Source organism: Gigantopelta aegis, chromosome 4, assembly GCF_016097555.1.
Source record: "Gigantopelta aegis isolate Gae_Host chromosome 4, Gae_host_genome, whole genome shotgun sequence".
Taxonomy (NCBI): domain Eukaryota; kingdom Metazoa; phylum Mollusca; class Gastropoda; order Neomphalida; family Peltospiridae; genus Gigantopelta; species Gigantopelta aegis.
Window position 1 is genome coordinate 100400486 of NC_054702.1, and position 14433 is coordinate 100414918.

Below are 14433 nucleotides of genomic sequence, written 5' to 3' on the forward strand. Positions count from 1 at the left end.
AGCACCACTTCCTGACACTGACCCCTGCGCGTGCTGTAACCTCACCGTGGTGCACGGGTGTAACATTCTCTTTGAGAACCCCTGCGCGTGCTGTAACCTCACCGTGGTGCAGGGGTGTAACATTCTCTTTGAGAACCCCTGCGCGTGCTGTAACCTCACCGTGGTGCAGGGGTGTAACATTCTCTTTGAGAACCCCTGCGCGTGCTGTAACCTCACCGTGGTGCAGGGGTGTAACATTCTCTTTGAGAACCCCTGCGCGTGCTGTAACCTCACCGTGGTGCAGGGGTGTAACATTCTCTTTGAGAATGGCCAATACAGCACACATTGACATTTTTAGTAAAAATCAGTACCTATCTGTGATATTTGTATTTTTGCACAGTTCTTTACACTGTTTTTATTTAAATCTTGAATTTTTATATTGATGTTGATCATCACCTTATTTGTTTGCATTACCATAGTTTGACACCCAATAGCCGATGTATTTTCATGCTGGGGTGTCGTTAAACATTCATTCATTCATTCATTCATTCATTCATTCATTCATTCCTAACACTGATTACCAATAATGAATCATTAGCTAATGGGTGTGAAATATCTCGTAAGTCTAATATATAGTCTTTTCAAGGAAACCCATTAATATTTTCCATTAGCAGCTACAGTCCCTTTGTAATCTGATGAATTGGCATGTAACTCTGTAAAGAATAAAGCTAAAATCAGTGTAAAAACATATTAAGTGTTAAACTCATGCCAAATTGCATAACATGTTTTTTGAAAATACACAGGTATAAAGGTAACTGATGAAACAGCTAATGCACAATTCTGCCTTTATACAAATCATAGTCTGCGCACTGCACTATCAATTTATATACAGTAAAGTATTCTTATAACGAACCAGAATGAACCATGATAGATAGTTCGTTATAGCAGTAGTTCGTTGTACACATTTGCATAAGTTGGTTAGAAATGAATATAGGGAGATAAAATGGAACTTTATGATCAGTTCATTTTATGCAGTAGTTCATTCTAAACATGTTCATTATAAATGTAGTTTTCTGTATTAAGTTATAGCAATAGTTAGTATATAGTAATATGTCAGTTCATCGGTTGATGCAAACAATTATATTGCATCGGTTGATGCAAACATATATAGGGATCTCTTTTATACATTTTACCAACAATGGAGCACATACCGTGTCGTTTGATATATAGGGACTGAGACAATAAACCTGTTGTTACCATTTTGAAATGAAGTATAAAAAACAAAATGATCTTATTGCTGACACGCTACCGCCCATGGTCGGGCTGCTTGTGCTCCCTTGCACATGCCAGCCTGGATGACATCTCTTCCACCCACCCCAACCCTTTCCTGACCTGGCCAGAGGAGCCCACGTAAGTAGACACCTGCGCCCATGACAGGCGTGTGCTACAACAGCTTGTTCTGAAAATGCACGTTAAAACCTATGACCTGACCTGATTGTTCCCATCAAATACGTAGTCATAGTTTAATATGTGCTGAAGCATGGTTAAACAAATATTTCTTTTTTTTTTCCTTTATTTTTATATTCATTCACAGATACCCTGTTAACAATTAACTGCCCCAATCCAGGGAAAAAAGGACAGGAGGTCTATAAGACCCAGGAATGATACTTTAAGAAACTAATAACTATTTTGAATAACCTGAAACTTGACAACATTTGTATAATAGTATATGCATGTAGTATAGAATAAACAGTAATGCTTCTGTGAATTTTTTATTTTTTTATTTTTTTTAATTATTTTTTTTAAACACACTTTCATACACTACATTCACACCGATATATTATTCTTAATAGCCTTTGGTGTATAGACAAGCTTGGCCCGAATTTAACAAATAATACTGTAATGTTTTAATATTGTAACAGTGGCTTGTACATTGCCCATTCTCTGTTAAAACTTTCATACTCACAGTTACTAAATGCTATATTTTGTTCTATTTGATATCTAGTGTTTAATTCATGTTTAAAATGAATAAGATTTGGTTTCATATTTTGTATCTTACATTTATATATAAATTATTTAGCAAGTAATAAAATGAGATCAAACACTTTGTCTGTTTTTATTTTTGTTTTCAATCCCATTAGAACCATTTCCACACTAAGATTCATATTATAAAGGTGAGTACAAGAAGTGTTTAACCAGTGCATGAGATCTTTCCAGAAAGGCTGAATAATCTCACAGGTATAGAACAAGTGTACTAAGGTTTCTCTTTCCTTAGAACAAAAAGTGCATTTATCAGTTTGGACCACTTTCATTCTTACAAGAAATGTATTAGTAGTTAATATCCGCAACAGAATTCGATACTGAAACCATCTGAGTTTTGTATCTTTTGTAGTTTTAAAGACCTTCATAAAATTTTTAGGCCACTCTAAGCTGTGATCAAAACACAATTTCCATTTTGTTTTAGCCTTATTTTTGTCATTAGAAGACATTAAGGTATAATATATATGTTTCGTACCACGAGATTTGGAAGTTAGTAAGGTTATCCATACTGTCTGATCATTTGATATATTTGTTTCTTCTTTATCTATAGCCAACAATTTGAGATATTTATTTACTGCTCTTATGATACCATAAAATGTAACAAAATCAGTCCGTATTTGATATAATTCAATAAACTCATCATGAGACAAGAAAGTTCCATTACGATTACATAGGTCACAAATTTGAGTTACACCTTTAATATGCCAGTCAGAACAGAAGAAATATTTCTTATTAATTTTTATATTGTTGTTATAGAAAATGGGTTCCGTTAAAAATTCTTTAAAAGAAGTTATATTGATTTTATTTTGAAGGGCTGCTAAGGCCTGTAAGCAATTTTTCCAAAATTGATTAGACATACTATTTGAGATTTTGTTACAAAAACAACTACCAAATATTGTAGTGTTTTCCATTTGTGGAAAGTCTGCTAAAAGTATATTTTCCCATTTAGTATTTTTCATTAAAAAGTTTTAATCCATGTAAGTTTTAAGGAGGCAATAAATTTATATATATTGACCATCCCAAGACCCCCTTCCTTAATCGATTTGCAAATAAGTGCCCGATTCACTCTGTCTCTTTTATTATTCCATAGAAATTCGAAGAGAGTATTATTGAGTTGGATGAGGAAATCACCTGGGGGATTTGGTAAAGTCAGAAACAAGTAGTTCAATTTAGAAATAAGCAAAGATTTAATAATGGCTATTTTTCCTAGTGGAGTTATAATTCGATTCATCCATTTATTAATGATTTGTTTTATCTCATATAATCTATTCTTAAAATTCAAATTGACCATTTCTTGAAGTTTCAAACTAAAAATTATTCCCAATATCTTAAAGTATGTAGGATTCCATTCAATTTTGATATTGGTTAAATATCTTGTAGTGCTATTCCGTTTGGATCCAATCCATATAACCTGAGACTTTTCATAATTTATTTTAAGACCCGATAAGGTAGCAAACTGATTAAGAGTGTCAATAGTACTCATATATGACCTTTCACTACCATTCAAAATAAACTCTGTATCATCAGCATACTGACATATAACATGATCTTCATTTGCAATATTTATACCAGATATATCTTTATTGGTTCTAATCAACCAGGCGAGAATTTCAGCACAGAGCAAGAAAAGATAAGGTGAGAGAGGATCACCCTGTCTAACACCCCTTTTTATAGGAAACCAAGGAGATGTATTGCCATTATTTACTAAACATGATGTAATATTATTATAAAAAGTATGTACCCAATGCCTAATCTGTTCTCCAAAACCAAAAAACCCTAAAGTTTTATCAATAAAAGACGATTCTACGGAATCAAATGCCTTTTCAAAATCCACAAGCAAAAGCATACCTGGGATATTATGTATTTCTGTATATGACAAGATATCATAGATTGTTCTTATGTTATCTCCAATATATCTATTTGCCATAAAGCCAGTCTGATCTTTATTTATTAAATTGGGTAAAACAGTTTTAATTCGTTCTGCTATACATGATGATACTAATTTATATGATACATTCAAAAGGGATATAGGCCTCCAGTTCTTAATAAAATGTTTGGGTTTATCTTCTTTTAGAATGCATGTTATAATGCCTTCTTTTTGTGTTGTTGAAAGTTCTCCTATTTCAGAATTATAATTTATTGATCGTAGCAGAATATAACCAAGGTTTTTCCAAAAATATTTAAAGAACTCTACAGAAAAACCATCTGATCCAGGACTTTTGTTATTATTCATTTTTTTAAGAGCACTAAGCAAGTCTTTATATTTTATAAGACCTTCTAAATTATCTGCATCATCTTTTGAAAGAGTGGGTATGTCAACATCAGGAAAAAGGGATTTCAATTCAATATGTTTCAAAGTGTTTTCTTTAGACTCGTATAGATCTGTATAAAAGCTTGCAGCCTCCTTCATTATTTCTTTAGAGTCTGTAATTAAGACACCATTTTTTTCAAGATGTGTCATTGACTTGCTAATAAAATTACGATTCTCAAGGTTACAAAAATATTTACTCGGTTTTTCTCCATCTGAAATCCATTTAGCTCTAGAGCGTATAAATACACCTTGCATTTTTTTGGTTCTAATTGACTAGTTCCCTTTTTTTATCTTCAAATTCTTGAATAGTTTTGTTATCCAAATTAAATTCCAACTGTTCAATTTCCTTTTCAAGATCTTTTTCTCTTTTTTGACATTCTTTCTTTTTATATGAAGAATAAGAAATTGTTTTTCCTCTGATTTCCGTCAATAATACATCTAAAAATAATTGATCATTGATAGTATAGTGGAAGTCTTTATCTGGTATCTGTTCCAAATTGTCTGGGTTATAAACAAGAGCCATATATTGTTTTTTAACCGATAATATTGTATTCTTTACAATGTCTCTATAATTCTTGTCACATAACAGGGAGTTGTTAAACTTCCAGTACGTTTTCTTTTTATCTTGCTTAACAAAACCTAATTTTAGCATTATAAGGGAGTGTCAGTTCTATATCCAGCTTTAATTTCGGTATCTAGAATATTTAAATATATGTTTTCAGAGATAAGAAAAAAGTCCAATCTCCCTTGTTTAAAAGGATTTTTTTATACCATGTATATTGAGTTATTTCTGGGTTGTAGTCTCTCCATATATCAATCAATTCAAGCTCACCTATCATATTTAGGACAGAATCTCTCGCAATAGGATTATTTACATGCAAATAATTGTACATATCTGTTTCTGGATTAAGAACCAGATTCCAGTCACCGGCCATAATACAATAATTATTTTCAAATATTTTGACTTTCTGATTGACAAGAGCATAAAAATCAGGAGAATCATTATTTGGGCCATACAGATTAACTAAGGTCAAACATGTTTCTTCTATTGTTATATCTACAATTAATAAATTACCTTGTGGGCCTGCATAGACATTATGCACTTTATAATGAAAATTATTATTAAACAATATTGCAACCCCTCTAGATTGTCCAGTACAATAATTAAAAATACAATCAAATCCCCACTCTGCTCTTATATACAATTCATTTGTTTTTACGAAGTGAGTATCTTGTAGAAAATAAATTGAATATTTTTTAGCCCTAAGAAAATTAAAAACATCCTTATGTTTCTTACTATTATTGAGCCCTGTTACATTCATTGAACAAATAGTAATGGCACTAGCCATTGTTAACAGAAACATAAACTTTATACTTTAAGCCAAGCAGGTCTAGCACCAAGTAGGTTAAAAGGCACCAAAAACACATTCAATATCAGAAATGTAATTACTATCATAATACGAAAAAGCATGTAAACAACACTCACACATACAAAACACACACACAGACAAACATAAACATTCAACTTGGTCATCTGGCAAAGCACTGAAGGCACTGGGCAGCTGCAAAAAACCAAAAAAACTAACACAAGCTGGGGCCCGCGCTAATTCTCTGTGCTTATAATACATTCTAATTTAACACAGCGAGATAAAAGTTGAAGAAGAATAATTTTGGAAAAGAGAGGAGAAAAAAAAGAAAAAAAAGAAAATCCCCCCTCTTTTTCTTTAAAGAGAAAAATAAAATATATCAATTAACTTGAATACACTCACAAAACTGTGTATTACTTGATAGCCTAAAATCAGATGCTACGTAATCAGGCTGTATAGCTCATTATAGGCAAGGGGAGGGAATGTTTTTTTTAAAACATTAAAATAAATAACCCACCTAGTATAGTAGCACAATACAATTCAGTCAACTATACATCATTGTATGCATTTAGTTTCTACTGTCAATTTACTCTATATGCTCCTAATAGTCACAACTGCACACTAATTGCCTACCGATGTCATAGGCACTAAAGTTAAAAGGAAATGTTCAAAGTCAGCATCCATGATAAAATAGTTTCATCATTATACAAATGGAAAATAAAATAAGAAATACAGGCATAGCTTCCGTCCTGTAATGTTTTGTCCTGTATGAATTCAATCCACAGTACATGAAATTTAAACTGTAATTAAATTAAAGAACGAATCAAACACTATCAACACGGATCTTGATCCAGACGGATACACTTCCAGGGTTACAAATATTTCTTTCCTTTCTTTGATTAGAAAACCCGCCAAAACAATATGCTTATTGAAAGTATATACAGTCAAGCCTCTTTGTAATGGCCATGTTGGTGCTATACAGGTCTTTCCGTTATATCGCATTTGCCATAATGGGTACTGTATCAGCAAACTTTAAAACTGGAACTCATGCCTCACCCAATCAGGTTGCAATGTTAGCACAAAGGGTTTGGCGCAGACACAGCTACAATGCCAGCCAAGTTCATGCAGACGCAGGCACAGCCTTTTGGTCTTGCTGGATAAAATAATTATATATATACATATATATATATACAGTCGAGCACTGTTGTGTCAATGTTGTGGGGACCAAAAAAATATATAGAATTAACCTAATATCGACTCAAACGTTAAGTGGAATATGTCTTAAAAAATGTACAAACAAAACAAGTCATATATAAAAAAATTATATAAATGTTTTTTGGGGTTTTTTTTTAATCGAATCATACATTTTTTATTTAAGCCAATGAAAATAAAATTAATTAATCATTTATACCACTGTGTACATTCTGAACAGAGGTAATAATTTTTCTTTAAATATCTATAAATTAAAATCACTGTGGATGTTTTGTTTTTAACAAATGTGAATTTATAAGAAAGATATAATAACAAAATACACTTATACGAAATGTTTTGAAGAAGAAAAAAAAAAAAAAAATGCCACATCTAATTAATAAAATCTAGGAACAATATTTGTCACGCATTGGTTCGTGGCATCAAAGTTGCAGAGCTAAAATGTTTATACATTGATGTCTCGTCATTTTCCGTGACAATCCTTGCATCAACTTAATTATAGCAGGGCCATGGGCAGCGCTCGGCTGTTGTCGCCACATGTGTATGCCTTTGAATTCACAATTCAGGGTCGCCATAAGAAAGTCAGCATGTAGCGGAAACAGTGGTGTCACTGAATAAACACCAAGATCACTGCCTTCTTTATCAATTAACAACTATTTAACTGATCAAGACAAATGAATCCTACTTTTACCAGTCCACAATTTCTCAAAGCCATAAGTCACATGACAAGTTGCATTCAGTAACAATCATCATCTGCTAGCGTATACATATGTTCATACATGTTTGAAATCATTAAATAAATAATCCTAAATTATCCATTATGTCTTTCATTGAATGAAATCAGTATGGCTGTGAAATAAAATGAATAAGTTCATGTTGGTAATAACATTTCACGATTTGTACATATTTGTGGAAATGTAATCATGATTGTAATCATCATTACTGGACAATGTATTCGCATCGTAATCGATTACTTTCAGTTTTCTTGTAATTGTAATTGTGACATTCTCAAGTAATCGTAATCGTAATCAATTACTTTTGTCAAGTAATCGCCCCATCTCTGAAAACGATCACGAAGAGTTCGCTTAGTTGGCAACTAATAGTTAATTTTGTTGAATATGCACATGCTGTATTATATTTATTAAAGTACTGACATAGAAACAATTTTTTTTTTTTTTAAATGTATATATATATATATATATATATACATAACAAATACCATTTGCTTTCACAACAATCCGAATATGACATACCGGTAACATAATTTCTTGCAAAAATGTCTCCAACTGTTGACCTGCTTAGAACCTTTCCCAATTCTTTGCTGAAATGGCTAGCAATTTCATCCCGTGTGCGTTTAGCGGGACTTTCTTTGAAATTGGTTACTTCTTGCTTTCCACTTATTAAAATTTGTGTACGGCGTCGCTTCGCCAGACACTGTGACATTTTCCCATATAAATCATAAATGAATGAAAAATAGTTGGTATTCTTATATCCCAAACTGTCAGTCAACAAGAATTAACAAGAGTAACTCAACTCAAACACACATAATGTGAGATATTTTATTACTTTCCCACCCTGGTCCCAAGACATTAGTGTTACAATAGACCTTGTAATTGCTACACTGCACTCGACAGGCATGCACAATCAACCACAGCTAATCCGGAGTGCACAAGTCGTCTACGGACGGAACCGGCTACACTCAAAACTGGTGTTCAGAGTTGCAGTTATTTGACAAAACAACTTTGCAAATTACAGATATGCACCTGCTGCAATTAATCAGTCTGCCGTAATAAAGAACTAACAATGCATTTGAAATACATGTTTGATACCAACAATTACTATCAATACTGGAAGTAAAGTTGAATATTCCGTTGTAATGGTCAAAATAAAACAGATGCATGTTTGTTCCATGTAAAAGTGTCCTGGAACCTGAATATTCCATATTATTATATAACATTTAGTGAAATATCTTAAAATGTTAGTGAAATAAAAGTCACTCAGTGATGATAACACAATTTAGAGTGAAAATTTTACTATTTCACTCTGTTATCGTCACTGTAGAAAGTGTTATCTTCACTGTAAAAAAGCTGGAACTATTTTAAAAATAAAGGTAAATTGCCAAAAGTTATATAATAAATAGAAAATTTCATGTTTTTAGTCAAATATGATTTATATCTCATCTTGTGAAGTTTGCAATCATATCACACTCATCGCGCAAATCATATTTGACAAAAAACATGAAATATCCTCTATAGGATGAATACTGTTATAACAAGAGTTAACTGTATTAAAAACCTTTGGGAATGATGGGAACTATTTGCTAGTTAAACCACTAAATATATATAACTATACATTATTAAAGGCAATCATTAAACAAAATTCTTAGCTCAAAACATTGGACTAGATGAATAATTTACAAGATTACAGTCAGTTAGAGAGCAAATCTCTACCTGTTTGTCACACCTGGTGCTCTCCCCTTGATGGCCTACCACAATGTAGATCTTGTCACCTTTCTGAAGGTCGAACTTGGCATGGACATAACCTCCAACCGCCTCTGACTGACTGGAGGTTCCAATACCACCACACCCACCACTGGCAGTTATACTGAAACAATAAACACATCACAGATGGTGTTAGAAAGCTGTTTGATATGACAAGTTTAAATGTATACCTAAAAGATCCCTTGCTGCTTTTTGGTAGAATATATGTCCTGTTCAGAGCAACTGGTGATGTCAGATACTGTATACATGAAAGATGTGCTTGAATCCTGTATAAATGAAGTAAGAAGTAAGTGCATTTATTTCATTCATTCATTCATTCATTCATTCATTTTTTCATTCATTCATTCATTCATTCATTCATTCATTCATTCATTCATTCATTCATTCATTCATTTATTCATTCATTTATAGGTTAGGTCAGGTCATAGGTTTTTAACATGCACATTCAGAATAAGCTGTTGTAGCACACGCCCGTCATGGGTGCAGGTATCGACTTTTACCATCTTCTCCATCCAGGACAGAATTGGGAATTAGGAAATTGTTTAACGTGCACATTCAGAGCAAGCTATTGTAGCGCACACCTGTCCTGGGCACAGGTACTGGCCTCAGCCAGTTCCTCCGTCCAGGACAGGAAAGGGTTGGGGTGGGTGAAGGAGGACCGCCTGCATTGGCAGGTGCAAGGGAGCACCAGCAGTCCAACCATAGTCGGTAACAGGCGGGGGGGGGGGGGGGGGGGGGGTGGTATGCATGATGCTATGTAATTTGGAATGTCCCATAGGATTAAGCCAAAGAGAAATGAGTGCACAATTTGACTAAGAGAGTTTGGCGCAATTTTGATGGTTGTTCTAAAAATAAAAATAAAAGGTAGAGAGCTACGTATAGGTTTGGAACTTAGTAGGCCGAGAGTAGCTCGTAATTAAGACATGCGAGGACAGGATTCATTTATACAAGTACTTATTTTCATGCTTAAATCCAATTAAGGTTGAGGTACACACCACAGCTATCTAGACTCTGTCCATGACAATACAGGTTAGTGGTTAGTGAGAGAGAAGTCAGTTTAGTGGCCTTACACCTACCCACTGAGTCATCAAACTTGCACTGGGTGGAAGCTGTTACTGAGATGTGAACTCAGCCTTAAATCTGATATTTTAACCACCACGGCTAATATTAGGTAAGTTTCAGTAGGAACAGCTGATATGGTGGCTGCAAATTTCCTCTCTAAATCTTGACTAATTGAAAGAATAACCATGTATACACACTGAATATACAGACACTGATATTCTACACAAGAAAATATATTTAATATGTAAATATAATCGTAGAAATATTTTATTAGTCTGAAACATCTTACAATGCAGCAAACTCAGGAATGTCCCTTTAAGATGTCAAATAAATGTAGTTTAAAATGTGCTAAGATGTCATGTAACAAATATTCCTTTACTTGTTTCTGGTTTAAATTCATTGTTCTGGTGTACAAATTATCATATTAAATATAGTAAATGAAGTAATTTTGATTTTGGAAATGACATACAAAATGTAACATAATTATACCTTTCAAGATTGATACACTTTTGTTTGGGCTTTTTAATAATTTTCCAAAATCTGATATCATAAATTTGTGTTTTATACTATAAAAACAATATAGCCATACATGTAGAATTAAAAGTATTACCAATTCTAAAAACATGTTTAGAACATATGAAGTCATACAAACAAACAGAACCGTATTCATTATATTTGTACTCTCCAGCAACAGCTTCCAGAATAAGAAAAAAATGGGAAAATATTGGTCAGGCTTTATAGTCATAAGTACATCTTACGATATTTGTGTATGTATACATTTTTTTTTCTCTCACATATATATTGTAATTATAACCACATTTTATGTACTATATAAATGCAAGATCAAATAAAAACTAAAAAAAATTTGTTGCTTGAAGTAAAATTTAATGTATTTGTATAATGCATAAATTGTATGGAGCATATAACATATATACTTGTCAGTAGTTATCAGACAGATAGGTTAAGTCTAGCTAATCTGTCAAGACAGACTGAAGGGTCTCGTAGATGATAAATCTCTTAATTTCATAGCTTAGTCATGTTCACCATCACTTTCAGTCACTGTGCTATCCTATATAATTAGCAGGCTGTTTCATGTGTGTGTGATACTTGTCACCGGTTATTTGATAGATGAGCTAATTCCCTTGGCAAACAAATGAATCAAGGTTTTATCTCAGTACCATCTTGCAGACTTTCTAGAGGTTACTTTTGAAGGATCGATAGACCTGTGAAAAGGGAAGGAAAAAAGTTTGTTTTTTGTTTAAGGACACCATTAGCAGGGCCGTATCTAGGTTTTGTTGGGGGAAAGAGGATAATTTTTTGTAATATGAGGTTGTCAAGTGTATCTAAGCTAATACTGTTTAAGGACACCATTAGCAGGGCCGTATCTAGGTTTTGTTGGGGGAAAGAGGATAATTTTTTGTAATATGAGGTTGTCAAGTGTATCTAAGCTAATACTGTTTAAGGACACCATTAGCAGGGCCGTATCTAGGTTTTGTTGGGGCAAAGAGGATAATTTTTTGTAATATGAGGTTGTCAAGTGTATCTAAGCTAATACTGTTTAAGGACACCATTAGCAGGGCCGTATCTACGTCTTGTTGGGGAGAAGAGGATAATTTTTTGCAACACAAGGTTGTCAAGTGTATCTAAGCTAATACTGTTTAACTACACCATTAGCAGGGCTGTAGCTAGGTTCTGTTAGGGGGAAAGGATAATTTTTTTGTATTACGAGGTTGTCAAGTGTAACGGAGTTAATGTCCAAAGTGCACAAGCTTTTAGGGGGATCCAGGGGCATATTTTTGCCATGGACATTTTTTAAATGGTGATTCTTAGAATTTTATTCTGGAGGTTTATTTACAGTGCTTTTCTCACTTTTCTATGTACAATATTTTGTTGGGAAAAGTATGTGAAGCTTTTTTTATGACACCCGGTAGAACTACATGTATGGCTATAGAACCATTCATCAATTATGAAATCTGGCATTTTTTACCCTGTTAAGCTGCTTTCAGATGCACATGGGAACTGGTGTGCAAAATACGGCAACAACAAAATCTTGTGGCATTTTATCTCAGGTCTTTCACATGCAAACAGCAAACTGTGTGTGGGGTTTTAATGACGTATTAGAGTATTTTGCATATTTAAAAATGATCTTAAAACCTCCAATTCCTTCCTTTGCCATTACGCCATGTGTGCTAGAAATAGTTATATGATCGATTTTGAAAACCGCACTGTATGCCTCAAACAAAAAATATGTCCTGCACTATACATACAGGAAGCATGTGAATGACCATACTGAATATCATTGGAGGGATTTCATTTAAAACCCCACATACCACACATCACATGCTGTGTGCATGTCAAAGAAGCCTTACCCACCCCAATAAAACATTTTACAATGATAAAATCACTTTCCCTGTCTTCAGTTACACACTGCTTTAGGTCAATATCATATATAATTTATTTAACACCAAAACTCTTTGTCTAAAACAACAAAGTTAAAAGAAGATGAAACTTGACATTTCATCTATATAACTACATACATCTTCAGGAGTAATTTACCAACATTATTGTGTTTTCTGTTTGTACTTTTATTTAATTTCTGTGGTAATAAATATTACATTATAGATTAAAACAAAAATCATTTGTAATAATAACATAAAACCCTCAAAACATTGGTCATGATTCGGTACATTTACTTTATATTAATTTTAAAAATGACTTTTTGTTTGAAAATGTTACATAACTCTTGACAAAGACAACTTCCTCTTTCCCAAATCATTTGTAATGCATCCCATGATACTCCCTTCCCCTAGAGTATTATATAATTGTGAAAGAGGCCCCATACAAAGCTGAAACAAGAGTATACCAAACTAAGTACTACTGAACTCAGTTACTGGTCATCTGGGATTACAAACTGTTGTAGACATAGCTCTAGAATACTACATGACTGGCCGCTGTCTACCATTTATCTTACAAAGAGTTGTAGACATAGCTCTAGAATACTACATGACTGGCCGCTGTCTACCATTTATCTTACAAAGAGTTGTAGACATAGCTCTAGAATACTACATGACTGGCCGCTGTCTACCATTTATCTTACAAACTGTTGTAGACATAGCTCTAGAATACTACATCACTGGCCGCTGTCTACCATTTACCTTACAAACTGTTGTAGACATAGCTCTAGAATACTACATGACTGGCCGCTGTCTACCATTTATCTTACAAACTGTTGTAGACATAGCTCTAGAATACTACATGACTGGCCGCTGTCTACCATTTATTTTACAAAGAGTTGTTTAAGACCAGACAAGAATTTTATTCTCATAAACTGCACTGAGTGCAGTATGGAGAAAATATAAACAAAATAAGTTACAAAGTGTTTTCTGTAGTGGTAATGGACATACTATTTAAGTAATATTAACCCGGAAGACTGACCCTCTCAATGACAATTTGCAAATATTTACATAGTTTACTCAAAAGTAATTTTCTAGTTGTAGAAATTAACTGGTAAAAGGTAATTGCACTTGCTCTGTTGGTATAGTAACTAGGTATATACATATATTATTTTGCTCAGTAGATAAAGATGTACATAAAAAAATATAGTGAAACTCATCACCAACATCAGTGTTGCACAAGTGACATATTCTGTTTTCTCTCTCAATATTAAACCATCTACTGGTTTCAATAGGAAGTCTAACATTATCAGTTCTAAATTTACAAAGTATTCTAGCATTTTTTGTTGAGAGTTTCAACAAATAATTTTCTAAATTTAAATTCATGCTTGAACATTCTGTAGTTAATACCTTTTGATGAGTCAAATTTATCACTATTCCATTTTTGTAAGTACTGGTCACATAGTATTCGTTTAACTGCATAGAAAACATATCTAATAAGATAAAGCAAATTGGATACATTTTTAAACAACAAATTGTAAGATAAATGGTATCTAATGGACACAAATCAG

General features: G+C 33.2%; 1 protein-coding gene across 3 annotated transcripts in view; it reads right to left on the minus strand.

Annotated features, from left to right (window-relative positions):
* LOC121371581 (leukocyte tyrosine kinase receptor-like) overlaps positions 1–14433 on the minus strand; it is a 194176-nt gene that overhangs the window by 31044 nt on the left and 148699 nt on the right. For all 3 annotated transcript variants that reach the window (XM_041497584.1, XM_041497583.1, XM_041497585.1), the window contains one exon: positions 9357–9510. In XM_041497584.1, coding sequence (XP_041353518.1) covers positions 9357–9510 — 154 coding nt within the window. The remainder of the gene's footprint in view (positions 1–9356; positions 9511–14433) is intronic.